This window comes from Cnephaeus nilssonii (assembly GCF_951640355.1).
Source record: "Cnephaeus nilssonii genome assembly, chromosome: 15".
NCBI classification, from domain to species: Eukaryota; Metazoa; Chordata; class Mammalia; order Chiroptera; family Vespertilionidae; genus Cnephaeus; species Cnephaeus nilssonii.
This window is the reverse complement of record NC_137086.1, coordinates 2,088,464-2,110,558: the sequence shown is the minus strand read 5'-3', so window position 1 is coordinate 2,110,558 and position 22,095 is coordinate 2,088,464. Positions and strand designations below refer to the sequence as shown.

General features: G+C 56.0%; 1 protein-coding gene and 1 long non-coding RNA gene across 4 annotated transcripts in view; one reads left to right on the top strand and one right to left on the bottom strand.

Moving 5' to 3' along the window:
- Window positions 1-15,205, bottom strand: part of GRHL1 (grainyhead like transcription factor 1) — a 39,757-nt gene extending 24,552 nt beyond the window's left edge. Inside the window, exons 1-8 of the mRNA XM_079792715.1 lie at window positions 15,034-15,205; window positions 11,657-11,843; window positions 8,457-8,527; window positions 5,907-6,297; window positions 4,810-4,886; window positions 3,000-3,156; window positions 2,723-2,834; window positions 1,716-1,810 (exon numbers count right to left, since the gene is read on the bottom strand). Of these exons, the coding sequence (XP_079648841.1) occupies window positions 1,716-1,810; window positions 2,723-2,834; window positions 3,000-3,156; window positions 4,810-4,886; window positions 5,907-6,297; window positions 8,457-8,527; window positions 11,657-11,843; window positions 15,034-15,053 (1,110 nt within the window). The 5' untranslated portion in view covers window positions 15,054-15,205. The remainder of the gene's footprint in view (window positions 1-1,715; window positions 1,811-2,722; window positions 2,835-2,999; window positions 3,157-4,809; window positions 4,887-5,906; window positions 6,298-8,456; window positions 8,528-11,656; window positions 11,844-15,033) is intronic.
- Window positions 15,206-19,090: 3,885 nt separating this feature from the next.
- On the top strand, window positions 19,091-22,066 carry LOC307111877. Of its 3 annotated transcripts, XR_013814629.1 has the most exons (3): window positions 19,091-19,594; window positions 21,009-21,058; window positions 21,581-22,066. It is a non-coding gene; the product is annotated as an uncharacterized lncRNA (long non-coding RNA). The 3 variants fall into 3 exon arrangements; XR_013814628.1 differs by lacking the exon at window positions 21,009-21,058; XR_013814630.1 differs by having other exon boundaries at window positions 21,009-22,066.
- Window positions 22,067-22,095: the final 29 nt, after the last annotated feature.

The window sequence follows — 22,095 nt, the reverse complement described above, 5'->3', positions numbered from 1 at the left end:
CCGCCTGTCGCCGGCCGCTCCGCCAGGACATCCGCACTCTGACAAGTGGGTCGCCCCGACCACATGCCCACAGGACGGGGGCCGCCCGGAGCCTCTTTACTTTCCTGGGCGGCCCAAGGGGAGAAGCTGGGAACCAGAGGACTAACTCCAGGTCACAAGGCAGTCAGAACCGTGACCTCGGGACCGGCGCTTCCTCAGCTCCTCCCGTTTCTCAGTTGGTCCCTACGTGCCGATTTCTCCAGTTTTCGGTGAGAACAGAAGTACCCGAGGGCACTGGGCCAACCCTCTCATAAAGGCTGTGGAGCCAGCACAGAGTCCTATTACAGTTAATTTCAGTTACTGCAACGACCATCACAGAAGACAGAAAGTTTACTTTCCCCCGGAGCTCCTCTGCAGGGTTCACCGCCTCACCGAGCACCGGGCTCGGACTGAGCAGCCGGGGACGCGTGTGCAGGACCGAGGGGTCCCAGCAGCACCTCAGCGCTCCCTGACAGACGGCGACCGCTCGCCTCCGCAGCCGGAAAGACACTTCTGCCTTCCACACGACGCCACAGGCGGGAAGGAGGGCGATCACACACAACTGCACGAGCTTCTCGAGAATCCAGCCGTGCGAGTTTTAGAAGCCATCCTGGGTGGTGAAAAGCAAAACCCTGCAGTAGTTTAGCACCTACTACAGTGTGCTTAAACCAACGAAAAGAAATAAACCCTCGAACTCTAACCGTTTAGTGAGAGAGGAATTCCTACTGCAAGGAGAAGGCAGGAATGACTAAGAAAATGCTGACTTTTTCTTAAAAGGCACTACAAATTCCCATCATCCACATGACCCTCGGAACTGGGGCACTTCTTCGCCTGTGAGCACGCCTGTGATCACGCCTAGGTGACTCTTAAATGGCTGTCTTCAAAGGCGACAACGTGAAACACTGCCACTGAGACTTGTATTAGGGCCTTCCTGGAGACGCGCCACCAGCTTCAGACTGGGCGCCGCACCCCCGGCCCTGAAGGAGGGAGGAGACAGCGCTGTCCGCTGGCAAACAGGGAACGCAGCGCAGTGAAGGGGAGGCGGTCGCAGGCCGCCCCGCAGGTGGCAACCCCCCCCACATCTCCGTGCTGACCCACTCCATGGCACACACACCGCACCCCCGTGTTGAAGGGGGTTGACAAGAACTGTGTGGTCTGGAAGAAGGAGAAGATAGGAAGGGGAGGAGGGTAGTTTCATAGCATCTGGGAAAGAGCTGTACTTTCAGGAAACGTGAAATCATGAGAGAAAATGAAACCCCAGCGGGCACAGGTCCCGGGAAGAAAGCGCAGGGCTGGCGAAATAACAGCTGTTCTTCCCCCCAAGCCCCGCCCCGTTTCCGTGCACGTCACGACTACGGCTCCAGCTCTCTTCTTGGCCGAGCAAGTCCCCCTATTCCTTAGCAAAGACATGAAAACGTGCGGGCCCTGGCCAGGTGGCTCGGATGCCTGGAGCGTCGTCCCGATAGGCCAAGGCCGCAGGTTCGACCCCTGGTCAGGGCACTTACAAGAATCAACCCATAAATGCGTAAATAAGTGAAACAACAAATCGATGTTTCTCTCTTTCTCTAAAAATCAATATTTTTTAAAAAGAAATGAAAACACGCAGAACTGTAAAAACATCAGTTGTCAAATCACTAAGCCCCTCCCACCCCACTGTCAGGCGGGCGGCACAGGGGTCCTGGCGCATCATGGCCTACCTTCGCCTCGTCGTTGATGTCCCAGGTGAAGGAAATGGCGTTGTACGCGATCTCCTCGATGTTGCTGATGGTATTGAAGCTTTCTTTGTAGTCGGCTACGAGTGACAAACAGAAACGGCGTGTGTGATTTCTCAGTCCAACAGCACGCGATCGCAGGCCACGGTGAGATCCAATGTTTCACGTGATCACCTCGGGTCACTTAAATTAACACTTTGTTGAGTTGACAGAAGTTTAAAAAACGAAGAAAGGTAGTTTCTGTACCAGAGGCGAGCTCAGAGACCGTTAGCTTTATCTCACTACGTAAAAGGAGGCTCGATGGGCCTAAAAACGGGTAAACCACTGTCCCCAGGTCACAAACCCACTCCGAGCGCCACGAGGAGGACTCGGTTCTTTCCATTCCTTGGGGAGAGACCATGAACATCACCAGGGGCCAAGAACAGGGGTCGCACTAAGGTTAGGGGCCGGCTTACGATACAGGCGAGAGCTCTACATGGAAACGTGGCACACGGCAGGAACGGGGTTTCGCAAAGCGACTGCACTATGGACGTGGCGCCGCGGCTCTGCCAGGCGATGCTCTCCGGGTCTGAGCACAGACAGGCGAGCCCGGCGGGCAGGCGGGGAGCCTGCAGGGAGCTGCACGCCAGCAGTGCTGCCTCTCACTTGGGCACTGCCTCTCCCTCTCCCTCTCCCTTACTATCACCTCCAGGTGGTCAGACGCCCGCCACGGCCGTGCCCTCCGGACACCTGCAGACCGGAAAACGGGCACCCTGTGTGAGCTGCTCTCAGCGCCTGGCCCGGCGCCACACGGAAAGCTGCGGGGCACAGGCCCCCAAGAAGGAAGCCACGTGAAGAGCACGGGTTCCAGGAGGCCGAGGACAGTTCTGGAACGGTCAGTTGCTGGCACACACATTCCCACGCGTTCGGCAGGAAGCTGGTCGCTGCCAACAATAACTGAGGGGGGAGCTGGCCGCTGCGCCCGGGGAACCAGCGCGCTCCGAGCTACGTACCGATGTCAATGCACCTTTGTTTGGCCGTGTGCTGCCGGGAGTGCCAGTACTTCCAGTGCCTGAGCTGGTCCTCCCTGCTCTTGTCCTCGGCAAACACCACCATGATCACGCTCTAGGAGAGAGAACTCACTTCAGTGGAAGGGCGATGCGGGGAGCATCGCGGGGACGGCGCCTTCGGCGTTGGGTCCACGGGAGAGGCTCCGCGCTGCCGTTTGAGATCTGGACCTGCCCCAGACCTGGCCACGGTCAGCGCCGAGAGCTGGCCCCGGGGACTCACCCGCACTTTGCTGATGGGGTGGTGGATCCCCTCGTTGCTGCTCACTTCCTTCAGGGTGACGGGGTAGAACTGGCCTTTGTTCAGGTAGGTCATGGTGCTGTCTCCCGGCTTCTGGCGCAGCGACTTGGAGGCTTCCAGCGTGTACTCGAAGTTGTTCCTGAAGAAGAGAAGCGCCTGTCTGGGACCGCTCCCTCGGAAGCGTCCTCCGTGCTCTCGCTCAGTCTCGAAGCGCGGCGGTGTGGATGTATGGAACGGCAGGCCCCCCGGACACGTCCTATGGCCCAGAGCAGCGGCCGCTTTCCCCATGATAAACCTAATCTGAGCAACACAGAAAGCCCCGAGTTTCACCCACGTGGGACTACAGAGGCCGTGGAAATTCCACGGAGTGATGCTAACAGGGAGAAGCTGGGAGGCTGAGAATATTCCAGATGCTCATACGGGGAAAGGTCTCTGGGAGGAAGCCTCAGAGACGGGCCGTCGGGCTGGTCCTCGCCAGCGGAGGCCCAGCCGGGGGCCGGCAGCGCCCCGGCCGCGTTCGCTTTGCTCCGCACAGCGCGCTCTGGCTGTTGCTGCTGTGGCTGAAGGTCCCTAGACGGGCACGCCACCGTCTCTGCATCTCCCGTGACCTTCGAGCCACATCCCCAGAGCCCCCTGCAGCTGCCTCATCACCTGTCTAGGCCTGGGCTTGGCAAATTACACCCGTTTCTATGAATGAAGTGAATCTGTTTTGTAAGTAAGATGTAAACTGTACGGAAGACAGCCACGCCCTGGGGTTCACCGGCAGCTGCTTTTGCGCTGCGGCAGCAGAGCCGGGCCTTGCGACATGGCTGCACGGGAGGCCTGGAGCGCTCACTATCTGATCCGCAGGTCAGCCCGCCCCTGGCCTAGGCCCGGGAGGCATGTGAGTCTGTGCTTCCTGCCCTGGAGGCAGGCCTTTACGGGAAGTCTCAATTCCCATCAAATCCTAGACTTTACTATTTTTTAAAATCCCAGACTTTTAAATACTAAACTTTTAATGTCAAAATACACACACGTAGCCCTGACTGGTTTGGCTCAGTGGATAGAGCGTCGGCCTGCGGACTCAAGGGTCCCAGGTTCAATTCCGGTCAAAGGCATGTACCTTGGTTGCGGGCACATCCCCAGTGGGGAGTGTGCAGGAGGCAGCTGGTCGATGTTTCTCTCTCATCGATGTTTCTAGCTCTCTATCCCTCTCCCTTCCTCTCTGTAAAAAATCAATAAAATATATATTTTTAAAAATACACACACGTAAAAAATACATAAAGCAAAATTATAAAATGAAATCTTAAACTCTTTCAGAAAAATCTGAAGGTGTTGCTATATGTTCATACTAACTTGGGAAATAAATACTCACGTTCCGAGTGTGAGATACCCTGTGGGAGGTTTAAAGAGGCCATCAGGTCAGGAAAAGAGTGAGGCTAATGGGAAAGGGGAAGCCTTTGGCCCCTGGCGTTATTCCCACGTTCTCAGGAACGAGGCCTCTGGAAACAGACTCGGGCACCTCAGCTCTCACTGAAGCCCTCCCTCTCCTCGCAGCTCCGGACCACCCACCGTCAGCCCCAGAGGAAACCCCGGAGGAGAAGCACGACACCGAGAGGGGGGCAGGGCCGCAGCTCGGGGCGCCCACGGAAGCGCAGCCCCGTCCACAGCAGAGAAAGGCGTTCCGCCCGGAACCGCAGCGAGGCCCCGGAGACAGCCCGCAAAAGCCACCTCTGATTCTCCAAGATCAAATGATCACAAAAGAAACGTCACAAAAGCCCCAAGTTAAATCAAATGAAAAGACAACTATTACCCAGAAACACTGTCAAAAACATAGTCCTCTGAGTTCATGCCGGGCATCCGCAGACTGAGGTCCGAGGGGAAGAAAACCTGCAACACCAAGGTGATGGCCACAGCTGTCACCGGGTCCCGGCTGCCCCGAGGCCAGCGCTGGGACAGCTAAGAGCCCGTGGCTTACAGCAACCCACCGCTCGTTCAACCTTCGTTTGAAAATCAAGTTTTACCTCTACGAGAACTTAAAAGAGAAAATTAAAAAGGAAAACATCCATTGTATATGCCACCCAATTAAGTGAAAACCATCTAAGTAAATAACCCACCAAGTGCTTCGCTGATTCCCTACCCACCTTTCCCACACATCCTATTCTGTTCAAGTTCAAGAGCCTGCAACCAACGTCTCCTGACTCTTAGGAGTCAGCGCCATCGTGGCACCACGTTCAGACAGGTGTCAAGCTCACACAGGGCTGGGTGGACCTTCTCAGGAGCGTTACTCCTCCACTCCCATCTCCATGAGCAGAGACACCCCACCCCCACGCCCTGCCCCACCATAAAATCCGGTTTCCAACACCTTCAGTGCCTAACTTTTACCTGAGCGCATGCTCATCACCCTCCACCCTCAGAAGCATTTGCAGTTCATTTGTAAATTTCACACAACACACTTGCCATCAAGATCCACCTGCCTCCCTGACAATACTGCCAACCAGCAACACCAAACAACAAATACACGAAAATAAACCGTTTTACACGGAGACCCGTTGCAGGGAGCTGGTTTGGGCCTAGGACAAAAGCCAAAAACACACTAGGGATCTATCTGTTGTTGTGAAATACTGCGTGTGGGGTTTCTCGTTCTCCTTCTCCAGCAAATCACGTAGCTGAAATCGTAATTGTTAACTCAGCTGCTGGTAAGATTAGCCAAGTGCCCCTGATGATAATGTCTGGTTTTATAGGTTTAGTTTACAAATTACAGCCAGGGGCCTTTTCTCTTTAAAAACAACCCCAAACACTTTTGTTCCTAATCCATGCACTTCAGGCGGAGTTTCAGGCTTACGTAACAAGGAAGAGGTGGAACCCGATACTTAGACAACACGCGGCCACCTCAGGAAGATGCGGTACCTCCTGCACGCCCTCCTTGAAGGTCTCTGAGAAAGTCGAGTCTGGAGTCCGCCTCTGAGCATTTGGGGGCTGAGCCGCAGAGCTGAACTGGTCGGTGCTGAGGTTCCGGTCGAAAACCACCACCCGCTCAGTGGGCTCGGGATGGTACACGGCTGGAGGGATCCCCACCGCGAAGCCGTGCGGCTGGGCTTCCGTCTTGATGGAGTGGGTAGGCATCGTTGCTATGGAGACGGTGACTGTTGTGTCTGGAACTGTTAGGTGGCCCCTCTTATCGATGCCCAGTTGGTTGCCGTGGGGAAGGACGATGTTAAAGGGCACGTTTTTCAGAACTTGCACTCTGTTTTCTCCGGCAGAAACGAGGGGCTGCTCAGTCACATTTGGCATGCTGTTTCTGTAAGGAAGCAAAACCTTTTCACTGCTAATGCAGTACTTGGACAACTTTTATCACTTATTTACTTATTAATCCATTCATTCATTTAAAATCCTCACCTGAGGATATGTTGTTTTTTTGTTTTGTTTTGTTTTTAAATATATTTTTATTGATTTCAGAGAAAAAGGGAGAGGACTAGAGAGATAGAAATATCAGTGATGAGAGAGTCATTGATTGGCTGCCTCCTGCACCATCCTACTGGGGATCTAGCCTGCAACCCAGGCACGTGCCCTGACCTGGAATCAAACTCTGACCTCCTGGTTCTTGGGTCAATGCTCAATTACTGAGCCACAGTGGCCAGGTAGGTATGTTTTTATTGATTTGAGAGACAGAGAGGAAGGGAGGGAGAGAAAAAAACAACACATTGATGTAAGAGAGAAACATCGATTGGTTGCCTCGCATACACTGATGTTTCTCTTCCTCTCTCTGAAATAAAAAATGTTTTTCAAAAAAGTTGAAGAAGATAAGAGTAGATTAAACAAGAGGGATTATGTTGTAACTGTTCCAACATAATGGTACGTGTGGGTTTATAGTATTTCTCTACTTTTTCTGTTTGAAAATTCCCATAATAAAAAGTAAAAATAAAACCCATAAGCCCTTTGTCAAGGGGTAATTACGAAGACTAAACAGCAACATGGAACACACTAAGTAGAAGAACGCTTACTACCAACCCCTATCTGTGACTACGACCCGACCACATAAAATATGCATGCAGACCCAGAGAGTAAACACAGACGCCGTCAGCACAGTGGGTTCTGAGTGGCCATTCTTTCTCTAAAAATGTTCTATTCCTTCATTACTAATTAGAGGCCCGGTGCACAAAAATTCGTGCACTTGGGGGGTCCCTCAGCCTGGCCTGCATGCTCTCGCAGTCCGGGAGCCCTCGGGGATGTCCGACTGACAGCATAGGCCCGCTCTCTGTGGGGAGCAGGCCTAAGCCGCAGTCTGGCCTCCCTTTGTGGGAGGCAACCGGGCGAGCCAATTAGGGGACAGCACTGGCCAGCGAGCATCTGGCCCCGTCCCCATCACCCTGCCACTGCCACCGGCCTCCCTCTGCGGGAGGCGACCGGGTGGGGACAGGGTGGGCCGATCAGGGGATGGCGTCAGCCGTGAGTGGCCGGCCCTGCCCCACCCTCCATAACCCCACCGCTGCCGCTGGTCACCGCCACCCCTCCCCCCCCATCGCCGTCTCCTCCCTCTGCATGCTGGCACATGCCTTGGCTGGCCTGGCCCCACCTGCTTGCCAGCCCCGCCCCCCACTGACCAGTTGTTCCACCATTCGGCCGATTTGCATATTACGCTGTTATTATATAAAATAGAACACAGGGCAGTTTTTAATGTTTTAAAAATTTTAACCTTCACCCGAGGATATTTTTCTATTGATTTTAAGAGAGACTGGAAGGGAGAGAGAGACAGAGAGAGAGAAACATCGATGTGAGAGAGACACATCAATTGGTTGCCTCCCACACATGCCCCAACCAGGGCTGGGGATGGAGCCTGCAACCGAGGTACGTGCCTTTGACCAGAATTGAACCAGGGACCCTTCAGTCCACAGGCAGACCCTCTACCCACTGAGCCACACCGGCTAGGGCAAACACAGGGCAATTTTAAAGGTACAGTTAAAAATTTTTTATGGCTATAGCATCAAGCCTTAATTTAGTTTTCTGCAAGTTTTAACCTAAAATATTTTTTTTAAAAATAACTTCAAGAGGAGTTTGGAATATAGTTGAATTTACTTTATTAAGTTTTGCTTAGGCAGTTGTTCAAGATCGTTGGTGCTCCGTTTTCCTAATGGACGCCCCCCCCCCCCCCCCCCCGTTACTGCTGTAAGCCACATCCCTCCTAGAGAACATCTAAGACAAATAAGCAGGCACCTACGTTAGCACCAAACACACCCGTGGAGGCGGAGAGAAGGCCCCACCTCCACAGGACCGGTCACTTCCAGAGCGACGGGACCACACGGGGCGAGGGGCCAGCCGTCAGAACCCTGAGCTCAGACGGTCAGAACCCGCGCCCGTCTCTCCCACTGGCACCTGTTCACGTGAACAGACTCTCCCCTCGCTGTCAGACACGGCGTCTCTCAGGGAACCGCCCAGTGCTCCCCAGCAGACGTCAACTACCTTTTGCTGTGGTCGGCCTCGGGGTGCTCCGCGTCCGCCTTGGCTGTGGATGACCGCCTCTCTCTCGGAACCTAGGGAGTGACACACGTGACAACAGCTCAGTCCTTACTCCGCCAAGTGCAGGCACAGCCCCCGACCCCAGGCTCTGGGCACAGGAGGAACGAGCAGCGCCTGCCCTCAAGCTGCAGCCGCTCAGCGGGCGGATGTGCAAAAGCCAACCCTTAGCTGCCGAACAAACTCGGTCACACACTGACGGCCCGAGTGCGGGTTTCACCGCTTGGGAGGAACACCGCTGGCCTGGTTCATCCACTGATGGACATGACGTGATGGGCAGGAAGCTACTGGAACACACTGGGCTCTCACCGTTCTCGCTGCTCTTCGCTCTACTCTCCTTTCAGATCGAAGGTCAAGTCAAAGGGATCAGGCACCTTAGCAGTGCCTCCCGAGAGCCAAAGGCTGGCTTCGAGCGACCAGTGTCTTTAGATACTTTGGATTATCACAGTCCATCACCCACAGGACACATCGAATCCAGTTTGCTCTGTTCCTTTTGTTGTTGTTGTTGTTAATCCTCACCCGAGGGTATTTTCCCATTGATTTTTAGGGAGAGTGGAAGAGAGAGGGAAAGACCTAGAGAAACGTCGATGTGAGAGAAACACATCGATGGGTTGCCTCCTGCATGCGCCCTGACCAGGGCCCAGGCTGGGGAGGAGCCTGCAACCGAGGTCCCTGACCAGAATCAAACCCAGGGCCCTTTGGTCCACAGGCTGACGCTCTATCCACTGAGCCACACCGGCCAGGGCTGTTCTTTTTTTGATTCTGCTCTTCTTTGCGTAGGCGGTGAAAGCAGGCAAACATTCCTGGGAGTACTGCAGACATCAACCCCACTGAGCCTTCCTCCCAATGTGCACTCCAAAATGGCTAAGCTGTTTGAAACTTACTTTAGCCTTGAAGAAAAAAATGTATTGTTTCCTGTGTTAATAATGTGCTGTTAAAGCTTTACCAAAGTTGTTATGTAAGAATGACTGATGGTTACACTTAAAAAAATGAAACAGATAAGTCAGTTCATTTAAAAACAAACAAAGAGCTCTAACCGGTTTGGCTCAGTGGATAGAGTGTTGGCCTGCGGACTGAAGGGTCCCGGGTTCCATTCCGGTCAAGGGCATGTACCTTAGTTGCGGGCACATCCCCGGTAGGGGGTGTGCAGGAGGCAGCTGATCGATGTTTCTCTCTCACTGATGTTTCTAACTCTCTATCCCTCTCCCTTCCTCTCTGTAAAAAATCAATAAAATATATTGTTTAAGAAATAAAAACAAACAAACAAACAAACAAAGAGCCCTGCCCGTCACGAGCAGCGTGACGTAGAGCACTACGAAGATGGTCTCCCTGAATGCGCAGACGTGAAAGCTTATCTCCTCCTCAGACGTAAAATACGCTTAGGGCCCTTTATTTAAAACACACACACACACACACACACACGCACACGTGCGCACACACACACATGCACACACACGCATGACCTCTGCCACTAGTATCCTGGCATCAGCCTTCCCGGCACTCTCAGAAGTTTCAGTTATAAACATGTAACTTCAAACTTCCTAATTAGCACCTAGGAACTTACGGCTTTACACTGATTTGAGTCGGTAAAACAAGTCATCCAAAGAACAGATTGCAGAATAAGCTCCACTTCAAGGGCGCCTTTAGAGGCTGCGCTGCCCAGACAAGGGTTTCTCCCGGCATCATTAGTTACTCCTCAAGTCTCCGTCCACAGGCAAAGAAAGAAACGCTGACCTCACCCTGAGGCACAACACGCTGACCACATGACCGCCTACCAAAAGATCATTAGATCTCTGTGGAGGGCCCACGCCATCTTCTTGGCTTTCCCGCTGCATCTCTTGCGTTGGGGGAAGGAAACAGGGCCAGAAGGTACCAGAAGGCAGGCCACTGTCAGTCCCGGGAAAAGCATTAAGGAGCGAGTGCCTGTGTTTTTAAGCGTTCCATGGGCTTGGAAGTTTTCAAAACCAAACGATGGCGGAAATGAAGTGTCACAGGCAGCCGCCGAGTATCTGCCGTTGGTCGGAAAGCAGCACTGCCACGTGAACCGGCACGCACAGCGCACCCCACCGAGACAGCACGGCCCACCGAAGGGCATCGCTTTGGCACAAACCAGCCCAGGCCTGGATCCTGGCTACAGCACACACGCGGGTGTGACCTGAGAGCGTCCGCTTTCGCCTCTGCAAACTGGGGGTAATGCCACACGCTGCCGGGATTCTGGAGGCATCGGAGCAACACACACAGTGTGAACACGTCTGGCAGAGCCCAGGTGATCCGGGAGAGGCAGCTAGAACTGCTAGGACAGGAGGGTGACACAAAGCAGTGGTGTCGCCCGGCTGGGCGTGGCTCAGGGGCTGAACATCAACCTAGGAACCAGGAGGCCGTGGTTCGCACAGGGCACATGCCCAGGTGGCGGGCTCGATCCCCAGAGTGGACGTGCAGGAGGCAGCCGATCCATGATTCTCTCGCATCATTGATGTTCCTCTCTCCCTCTTCCTCTCCCTTCCTCTCTGAAATCAATACAAATATATTTAAATAATAATAATAAATAAGTAAAATAAAACAGAACAGTGGTGTCAAGTATGTGAACACCGTGTGAAACTCCAGCAAGAGGACAGACTATTTAATTAAGAGTCATCCGAATCTCTAGAAACAGGAAACAAAATATATCCTGACCTGAGAACTAGGAAGTCCAAGACTAGAAAATGTAGTTTGTTTTTCCTGAGTCCTACAACCAAACCAAATCCAATCAAAGGCTTATTCTATAACCTCATTTCAGGAAAAGGAAATCGCCCCGATGACGTCGGAATGAACCCTGCCGCTCTGACAGCAGCGAGAACCGCCTCCATAATAATAATTTATTATCATTATCAATGGTCGTCTCAGTGAGACCCCACCATCTTCCTTCATGCGGCTTCCCCTTCAGAGAGAGCGGGGCAGCTGGCCTCCCCTCCCGTCTGAAAAACAGCCCTTTGATTCTAGGATCGGCGATGCTCAGCTTTGAACCGGAGTAATTCAAAGCGCTCATTAAACTATTTATAGTCACCACAGAAGCAACTCGCAGGACATCCTCCCAGCAAATGACTGTTTAGGATGCCGCTGAGCCGGGCGCACGGCGGGCGTGCGGGGTGCGGGGCGGGCGCACCGACCTTGTAGTAGTCATAGAGCAGGCCGAGCGCGGCCGCGCTGTCCTCGTCGCCGTTGATGCTCATCATCGCCTTGGTTGCTGCCGTGAGCGGGTTCTCCAGGAAGGACTTCCAGGCTTCGTCCTCGCTGGTGTAGGAGCGCCGCGGGGGGTACAGAGCGTCATTCTGAAGAACCAACACCGGCCGTTTGCTTCAGGGAAATTAAGAAAACACACATAGGTACATATTTCCACTGCGAGGCATCCTACGCTAATTTTTAAAGAACCACACAACCAACCCATTGATGTCCCAATAAAAGAGTCCATTGTTTCATCAATAACCCGATAAAGTAAATTAAGACAAGACCAGAAGCCCGGCCCGGGTGTGGCTCAGTCGTTGAGCGTCGACCTATGAACCAGGGGGTCCCGGTTCGATTCCCATCAGGGCACATGCCTGGGTTGCGGGCTCGATTCCCAGTGTGGGACGTGCAGGAAGCAGCCGATCAATGACTCTCTCTCACTGATGTTTCTATCTCTATCTCTCTCTCCCTTCCTCTCTGAAATCAATAATATTAATATATATATATATATATATATATATATATATATATATATGACAAGACCAGAAGACAGCCCACTCAGTTGCAGGCCGATGGGTCACCCAGGAAGATAGAAGGTATGTGGGCAGCCAGGGAAGCTGCAGCCAGCCCACACATGGAACCCAGGACGTAGGTACTATTTGGCAGGGAAAAAAGATCCTCCAAGAAAATCCAGGCTATTCAAACACTTCATATAAGCAAAAACCAAGGACACCAAGCCAGGCCAAACAGTGTTGATTCTGTTCAGAAACGCAATCAGGCCGAACCCTCTTAAAGAGAACATGTGCGGCTCAGGCCTCATGCTGCTACACGTTACTCCGCTCTCTCCTGCTGATGCCAGGCCTTAAAAACTCTCCTACCGCCGAGCGAGAGGAGGAGGGGGCGGGAAGAAGAAGGGATCCTCCGTGTAATCCTCCGGGGGATGTGAGAACGAATATTCTCCTGATTCCCGGCAGATTGAGATGGAATGTGGCCAAAGGGGCTGTAAATCCATACGCAGGCATCATGTTCTGGCCTGGGAGTTCACTGTTTATCTTGGAGATAAACGCTCAAGAATCTACAACAATCAACGAAGCCACTGAACAGAAAGATTTTTAAGAAAACAGGAGGGGAAATCAGGTTTTAAAAATCTTTATACCAGCTTTCCACACGGGGCGAGACCTGTTTCATTTTAACACTGTAGTTGGGTGGGAAGATAATCCAGAGAAAATCAACGTGGGTCTTAGTCAACTCTTACAGAAGATTTGATTTAAGAGATTAAAGCAAACATGACTCTGATTTAAAAAACTTGAAATGCAAACAGTCTCAGTTTGGCACTACTTAATAAGTCAATAAAGAGAAAAAGTAGAACACTCACGCCAGCCAAACATAGTGTTTTGTTTTGTTTAAGAGACAAAACAATGTTAAATGTTCAGAACAACTCTGAGAGATCACTATTCTCACAAGCAAACTTAAGTTCTCATTGCAACACACAAACGCAACGCGTACACTGCCTAAAGGTGACCCACCTCCTCGGAAAGTGAACGCTGAGAGGCTGATTATCTTTTCAAGTAATCAACAAAGGTTAGGGTTGGCAACCGCCCAGGCCCTTTAAAGACAGATACAGGTTTTTAGAACAGGAAAACACCTTTGAAAAGGGGGGGGAGGGGAATCCGACAACTTAATTTATCCTCAGTCAAAATTAAGTCTTATTTCAAAGCCAATGTTTTTCCTCACGTCTGGGCATAAAGTCACGGGCGCTTATACTTGGCAGGAAAAGAAGTCTTGAGGTGGGGTGCTATTTTAACACAAAACGAACACCAGGGGCTGTTTGGAGGAAAAGAGAGGAAAAGAAAGCAGCATGGGGGGGGGGGGGGCGGGGGGCATTCCCTGGGCCCCCAGGAGCCGAGCATACCGGCCGCGGGACCAGGGTGCCCGGGATGACCGGCGGGTGTTCCGGCTAAGCTACCATTAACTGTGCTAATAGCTACTTCCAACAGATTGTGACAGACGGCACTTGGCTCATCCCAGTCCCATAAAGCTCGTTTTTCGGCTTCCCTTCTCCCACGCCTGGCCCGCCTGCGTGGAAGCAACAGAAAAGCCAGTCCTTTTTGCGAATCCTCCCGTTTGCGATCACCCTGACGGGGTCTCACGTTCCCACAATGTGCCCGAGGCCAAAAGGTCGGCTTTGGGGAAATGTGCCTTATTAAACGTATACATTAAGAAATAAGCAGGAACCCGGCTGCCTCTGTCCACTGTCTCACCGGACTCGCCATTGCCAGTCCTCAGGGCTCACCCCGGCCTTGGGGAGTCCTCTCCTCGGTCATCTGGCAGAGACTTCCCATGTGTGACTTCAAGGGATCATCACTCAGAAAAACCAGAATACCCAAGTGCATATTCGACAGCCAAAGATATATTCCGCACTTAAATACCGAACCTCCTCATCCAGAAAAACAGCACTCTTACATACACTGATTTGGTTTGGTGCGGTTCTTTTAAATATTTATTTTTTTTAAATTTTGGAACAATTTTACGTTTACAGAAAAGCTGCCAAGAGAACACAGGACGATCCCTCCCCCCGTGTCCCCTACAGGTAGCCGCTGATGTGGCCACCTTACGTTGTCAAAATTCGCCTTTAATCACAAACTCCGAGGGGCGCGTCCGGCCGGGACTTGCAAGCGCATCCCCCCCGATGGCGAAGGCTCGGGGCGCGGGGACCGGAGCGGGGAGGACCACCTCCGTGCGGGCGGCGCACCTCCCGCTCCCTGTCCTCACTCCCGGGAGGGGAGGCGGCGGGGCCCGCGGCGGCCCTGCCCCGGTCTCCCCGGCCGGCGCCCCGACCCGGAGCGGCGGGGTCACCCGGAGCCTCCACCTGTGCAGCCGCGGGCGGGCGCGCGGGCGCGTCGCCAGAGCTCCACGGGCTCCACGGGGCAGAGGCACCCGAGGGCGACCCGCTGGGGACGCGGGGCGGGGGGCGGGCGTTCGGGCCGCAGCCCTCGAGGCCGGGCGCCCGGAGTCTCCCCCGCGCACCGGGCCACCGGGGAGCAGAGATGGGGGCGCGCCCGTGGGTGGTCCCCCCGGACGAGGACGCTGAGGCGGGGGAGGGGAGGGGACCCCACGGAGTCCAGTCTCCAAGGCCAGGGTCCCCCCCCCCAGGGGGCTTCGGTGAACAATGGCGCCGAGGGGCTGAGAAGAAAGCAGGCGACCGGCCGCGCGCCCCCCGCTCGCCCCGCGCCGCGCCCGCCCGTCCCCGCGCCCGCCGGCCTCGCTCCGCCGGCCTCGCGGCAGGTGCGGCGGGCGGCGGGCGGCCGCGGCGCTCACTCACTTGTCGTACTCCTGTGTCATCGCGCTCCTCGCCGCGCCGGGCCGCCGAACTGGACTTTCGGGTTGGGACGGTACACCCGATCCGGGGGGAGGCGGCGGCGGGTCCGGAGCGGCAGCCCCGACGGGTTGGGTTCGCTTTTCTCGCTCTGAGCGGGTCCGCGCGGGCTGCGCGCCCTGGGAGCCCGGGCCCGGCCGCCCATTGGCTGGCGCCGGCGGCTCGGGGCGGGGCCTCGGGGGCCGGGGCGGCCGGCGGCGCCTCCTGATTGGCCGGCGCGCGGGGCGCCCGGACGGGGGCGACGGGGCCGAGTCGCGAGGGGGTGGCGCGCCGGTGCCTCCCGCCCGTCCCGCCCCCCGGCGGCCTCCGCGCGCCCACCCCGGGCGGCCGGGCGCTGTGTCGCCGCTCGGCCCCGCCGTCGCGCCCTCGGCCGCCCACCTGGGGGCCGGGCCGGGCCTTGGCGCCGCCTTCCCGGGCGCGGGGCGCTCTGCCTTCGCCGCCCGCCCGCCCGCCCACGCCCTCCGCCGCCGGCTGCCGCACCCACCCCGGCGCCCCGCAGCCCGCCGTCCCTGAAGCGCCGCGACCTCCTCCTGCCGTCACCTCCCGGTTCGCGCCCACTCGCTCCGGAGGCCTCTGGCTGGGCGCCCCCTCGCCTGCCCGCCGCCCGTGCCCGGCTCCCCAGCCCCCGGCTCCCCCATCGCACCTGTCCCCCACGTGACGGCCCCTGGACACCGACGGCCTCCCAACCGGGTTCCCCTCGGTGGAGGCCGGGTGGTCCCCGCGGTGTGGCCTCCCTGAGCCGCCCGGTCCCGTGCCTGCCCTTCCCCCGGGGCCCCCCTCACTGCTGGACCCGCCAGTCTCCCACTTCCAACCCCTGCCTACCTCCCCCTGAGACCTCGGGGTCCCCCTGAGCCCGCGGGGTCCCCCTGCCTGCACGCCCCTCCCTCCAGTGCTCCTTCCTCCGGCTCCGTCCGTCCGTCCGTCCGTCCGTCTGTCCTGCCCTCTCGCCTCCAGCAGCCCTGGGCAGTCTCACCCTCACCACCTGCTCCCATTCGTTCCCACCTACCCCGGCCCAGCTGTCCGTCCGGAGGGTGAGGCCTGCCCATTCACCCAACAGACATTGTGAGGCCCGATGCCAGGCACTGAGCGAGATGCTGGGGTGCCAGCGAATGGACAAAACCCGTGCCTTCCTCCAGCATCCCCCCCCCAAACAGACCCTAAAGTGATAATAATAAGACGATCAGATGGTGTGTTAGCAAGTGCCCGTTCATACCGCAGAGCAGGCCGCTGAGGAGCAGGGGTGGAGTCCGGCTTAGGCCTTCAAGGAGGTGGGGGAGGAGGGCCCAGGGGGAGGCACAGCTTTGCAGAAGGTTGCGGGGGGGGGGGGGGGGGGGGGGCACCAACGGCAGGGCACCAGCATGGCTGCAGGGGGCAGAGCAGCAGGACAAAGGGCGGGTAGGCCTCTGTATGGACTTGGGTTTTTGCTGAGAGGTGGGGCCCATTGGAGGGTTTGGATTCAGGCAGGGGTGTGGTCTCATGTCTTTTTCTTTTTATGTATTTTTATTGATCAGAGAGGAAGGGAGAGGGAGAGATAGAGAGAAACATCAGTGATGAGAGAATCATGGATCGGCTGCCTCCTGCACACCCCATATTGGGGATCAAGCCCGGAACTTGGGCACCTGCTCCTGACTGGAATCGAACCCAGGACCCTTCAGTCCGCAGGTGGGCGCTCTATCCACTGAGCCCAACCGGCTAGGGCTCACTCTTCTCTTTAAATAACCTGGCTGCTGGGCGGTGGGGGACAAAGGTGGGAGCAGGGAAACCCCCAGCCCCGGGTGTGAAGGGGAGGGGTGAGAGAGGTCAGGTTCCGGTCTAGCTGAAGGCAGCACCAACAGACACCCTGAAATTGGGAGTGGGGTGAGAGGAAGACAAGGGAGTCCGGGACCACGACCAGGGGTTCTGCTGGAAGCGGTGGGGGGTGCTTGGCCATCGGCGAGATGGGGAAGGCTGCAGGCATGGGTCTCGGGAGGTCGGGGTTCCCTTTGTGTATGAGCTCCAGGTTTCTCGTTAGAAATCCAAGGGCTGCATCAGCAGACAGTGGGCTGTGATCTGGAGGCCAGGGAGGCGGTCTGGGCTGCGGACACGGGAGGCGTCAGCGCAGAGACGGTGCTGGAAGCCTGCGACGGGTGGGGAGAAAGCAGGACCAGCACCTCCAACGCAGGCTGGAGAGGGGCCGGCAGAGGAGGTGGAGAGGAGGACGAGGTGGAGGGGGGACCCGGCAGAGAAGGTGGAGGAGGAGAGGGGACCCAGCGGAGGAGGAGAGGGGGGAATTGCGCTGCAGGAGGAAAATGGGAGCCGGGAGAAGAAGTGACTCAAGAAGCCACTTAACGTCTGAGCCCCGGTCTCCCCAGCGGGGACTGTGGGGTCACGACCCCTCTCACCCACAGTGCCGTTGGTTTGGTTTGGTTCTGTGAAGTGCCTCAAACAATGCCAGACCGACTGGGACCCCATCAGTGTGACAGGTCTCACTGCCCTGCGTTTTCTTACAACGAGGGACAGAAACTGCATCTCCACAGAGAAATCGCTCACAACCTGGACAGGCATAAGCGTGTTATAGAGCCGTGGTCGGCAAACTGCGGCTCGCGAGCCATATGCGGCTCTCTGGCCCTTGAGTGTGGCTCTTCCACAAAATACCACGGCCTGGGCGAGTCTATTTTGAAGAAGTGGCGTTAGAAGAAGTTTACGTTTAAAAAATTTGGCTCTCAAAAGAAATTTCAATCGTTGTCCTGTTGGTATTTGGCTCTGTGGACTAATGAGTTTGCCGACCACTGTTACAGAGGACCGATCATTGTTATTCAGGAAGGTAATGACACTAGTCTTCCTTCGGCAGAGTTCAGTGGGCAAAGTGCTCGCATGCCTGAGCTCACTGGATTCTTAACGCAGCCCTTTGAGCCCGGCCGGCGTGGCTCCGTGGTTGAGCGGCGCCCTATGAACCAGGAGGTCACGGTTTGATTCTGAGTCAGGGCACAGGCCTGGGTTGTGGGCTCCAATCCCCACTGTGGGGCGTGCAGGAGGCAGCCGATCCATGATTCTCTCTCATCATTGATGTTTCTCTCTCTCTCTACGAAATCAATAAAAATATGTTTTAAAAATAAAATAATGTCCGTTTAAAATGGCTGAGTTGTTGCCCCCACTTTGTAGGTGGGAAACCAGAGAAGAGGGTTAAGTCCCTCCCCAAACCCGCATTTCATTGTAGCGGTCCTTCCCCCGCTGGGTTTCCTTGGCTTGAAATTCAAGTGCTTTGGGACTCACTTCTGCCCGTTTGGAGTGACTCCTGTTGGTGAGCACCGTGAAGAGAAAAGCTGGCAGGCTCGAGGCAGGGACAAATCCGGAGAAGTTTGCGGCAGCGAGAAAGCGGGAGAGAAGCGGCTTTTCGGCGTGGGCTTGCTTTCCGTGGAGGGCGGGGACTGGTTGTCTGGTCTGGAACGCTCGTGGGCACGGGTACAGCTGGGCATCCTTCTGTCCTTTTACTAAAAGCTCCTCAGGGCATCCCCACACCCCAAGGGGCTACTCTGGGCCACACGGTGGGATCCGCAGGTGGAGACACTAACTCTGAGCCTGGAAATCATATATACATATTGATTTCAGAGAGGAAGGGAGAGGGAGAGAGGTCATAGGTCGACGCTCAACCACTGAGCCACGCTGGCCAGGCTGGAACTCTGTTAACATGTAGACAGAGGACCAGGCAAAGCACACAAAATATGCCTCTTAGTATGTATCCGATCCTTCTACAGCAGAGCACACGTCCAGGCTCTCCCTGGCAGGGCACAGGGCTGGCCCGCACACTTTGCCAGGGGCTGCGGGGGGAAGTGGACGTGAACAGCCCCGTGGTTACAGAGACCTGTGGGAAATGTTGCCCATACTGTTTATCTTGGTGAATTCTGTTTCTTTCCTAAGGTCACCTGTTTCTTAGCCTCCGAATCTCCCGCCCAGCCCTCGGGGTACACGACTGAATCGCGGTCCAGCGCTCACGCTGTCTGACCTGGAGGCCCAGGACAGCGCCACACACGTAGCCAAGGCCCGGGGCGGGGTGCGCTCGCTCGGGTGCTTTGGGAAGGAGGGCTTCTGCCCCGGCCGAGGTGGGGAGAGGAGGAGAGGGCGCTCCAGCAGGGTCCCGGGAGGTGGGCTCTCCTGAGAAGGGGGAGGCCATCTCCAACAGAGAACACAGCACGGGCCAAGGCCCTGAGGTTGTGACATCCCCGCTTGTTCAGGAGCCCCTGGCCTGAGGTTGAGGGAGCAGGACAAGGGAGGCGACACTCTAATGGACCCCCCACCCCCACCCAACCCACCCCACCCGGCCCGCCAAGCCATGGGCTGTAGGCAGCCAGGAGCCACGGGAGGGAGGACTTGGGGCCTCACGGTGTTAGCAGATCTAGTTGGGGAACCACCCGGGAGAGGAATGACAGGGTCTCAGGAAGGAGAGGGCTCTCGCAGCCCACAGGAGCGGCATGCTGGGGGCCTGCGCTGGGCAGGGACGTCTACGGAGGCCTGGCGGTGGAACCCTCGGGTGAGTGACGGGTGAGCTGCTGGGGTGACAGGGAGGGAGGGGCTGGCGGTGGGTGATTAGGCTGCGATGAGAGACAGGGTGCGTAGAGGACAAACAGGTTTGGGGTGGAGGTTTGGGGAGGGGGGGAGGATGTACTCCAGCCACAGGTGCTCATGTTTCCTCCTTTGGAGTGAGTGGCACTGGGGTCCTTACATGGGAGCCTGGCATGGCCGGGCTGAGGTCTCCGCGGCTGGGAACCCGATGCTGGAGCGGCCGCCGGGACAGACCGACTGCTCCTTGTCTGTGAAATGACAGAGACCACGTCGCAGGGTCACTCGGGGGAAAGAGGCGAGGTGTCCGCTGCTCAGAACAGCGCCGACGTAAGCACCGCACGGATATTTGGGGAGCCCGAGGGGGTGCAGGGGCGAACGCTATGCCCATTTCCCCTCCAGTGTGAAAGCACTCGAGTTTGACCCACAACCAGCATTCGGAAGGCAGACACCTGAGTTCATGCATTCAGTTAGTTCGTCACTGCCCAGCAGTAACTCATGAGGAGGAAGCCTTCTGTAACTCCCCCTTTTATCGCCATCGCTGTCGTCGAAGACACTGGCTGCACATCCATTGGATGGCAGCCCCCAGTCTCCGGCTTGCTGCGAGTTGGGAGAACGGGGCACAAATGTGGGTGGTCGGTCGGCCACAGGAGATGGGAGGGGTGCTGAGGAATGGGGACGCTGCGGGGAGAAGCCGGCAGCCCCTCCCGCTGTGCCTGGGGCTGGGAGCGGGGTGCCGTGGGGTCTGAGGCCACCACACCCACTCTGACCGTCAAGCCCGGGTGACGAGGGGGCCCGGCACAGTGTCACGGAGCACCCCGACGCTGACGCAGGGCCTGGAGGGACTGGGCAGGCGGTGAGGAGTGGACTGGCAGGACTGGCAGCCCAGGGCAGTGGGAGGAGGCCCGGCCCAGGCCCTGGGGTGGGGGGGAGGGACTGCCCAGGGGACAGGGCTGAGCAGAGGGCTTTGCCGGGGAGACTTACCTTCTGGTGTGAGAGTCTAAGGAGGGAAAGGTAAATAGAAATAAATATGGTTTACAGTATTTCCTGAACCTCTAATGTGGTGAAAAAACATTTTTTTTCTCCTACTTTTCACCTTGAGAGTTTTAAAATTTAGCCCTAACCCGTTTGGCTCAGTGGATAGAGCGTCGGCCTGCGGACTGAAGGGTCCCAGGTTCGATTCCGGTCAAGGGCATGTACCTTGGTTGCGGGCTCGATCCCCGGTGGGGGGTGTGCAGGAGGCAGCTGATCGATGTTTCTCTCTCATCGATGTTTCTAACTCTCTATTCCTCTCCCTCTCCATTCCTCTCTGTAAAAAATCAATAAAATATATATTTAAAAAAATAAAATAAAATAAAATTCAGAGACCACCTTTTCCATTGTAGGTAATGTTTACCTTAATCTGAATTAATGTGGACGGCAATGGTGACAAAAGGTAATTACATTTAAGTGATGTTTTATCTTAAACATTCCTTTGGGAATACCTGGGAGTCGCCCAGTTCAATAGGAACACCCACCGAACGTGCACGAATTGCTCCAGGAGGAGACAGCGCTGCGAGGGCAGCGGGCCGCGTCCATAAAGGAACCTTCCGCGGCTCCTCAGTCCGCGCAGGGCCGGCAAGCCGGGCACTGGCATCGCTTTACCCTGAACCCTTCACAGGGCACAACCGGGCAACGGAAGCTGACTTCTCGGAAAACGTGCCGAGGGCTGAACGCTGCGTGGACGTCCTCAGCTCTCGGGAACGCAGGGGCCTTCTGAATGGAGGTCCCGCTGAGACCCAGGACCCCCCCTCTACTGCCTGCGGGGCACCCAGCGGGCCGCACACTCCGCAGCCACCCTGGGGCCTCACTCAGGGTTCCTGGGCCGGGAAGAGTGCTCCTTCGTCCTCTAAGCAAAGCATCCTCTGTGGGAAGATGTGCAGGGCGGGTTAATACTGATTCTTTTCCTTCTTCTTAGGTGGCTTTGTGCCAATGGAAGAAAAGACACCCAGAGATAACGAAGACCTGTAGACACCCCAGCCCTGGGCTCGCCTCTCCTTGGGCGTGAAAGGCCCCACTTGTGTGTGGCAATGACAGGCCTGCCGCCCCCTCCAGGGAGATAAGGCGCTGCCAGCCATCATTACATCCTGTAATCATGCAGGCTGACCCGATGGGCCGGGAGCCAGAGCGGGCAGGGAGGAGACACGCCCTGTGCGGTTAAGTCTAACACAGAACCTCAAACTGCCTAAAGAAACCCACTTTTTTTCTTCTTCAAGGATTAAGAGGGAACCCCCCCCCCCACACACACACACACTCAACAAAACTATGTTTAAAATGTATGAGATACCCCAGTAGATTAATGAGGTTTGGGGGCCAATGTTCTGTATTCTCATGGGAATAGACTCTCATTGTACATTCACTGATTTAATTTTTTAATTAAAAAATGTTAAAGCTTTTATTTTAACCTACTGTGCCTAAACCTTTAATTGCCAC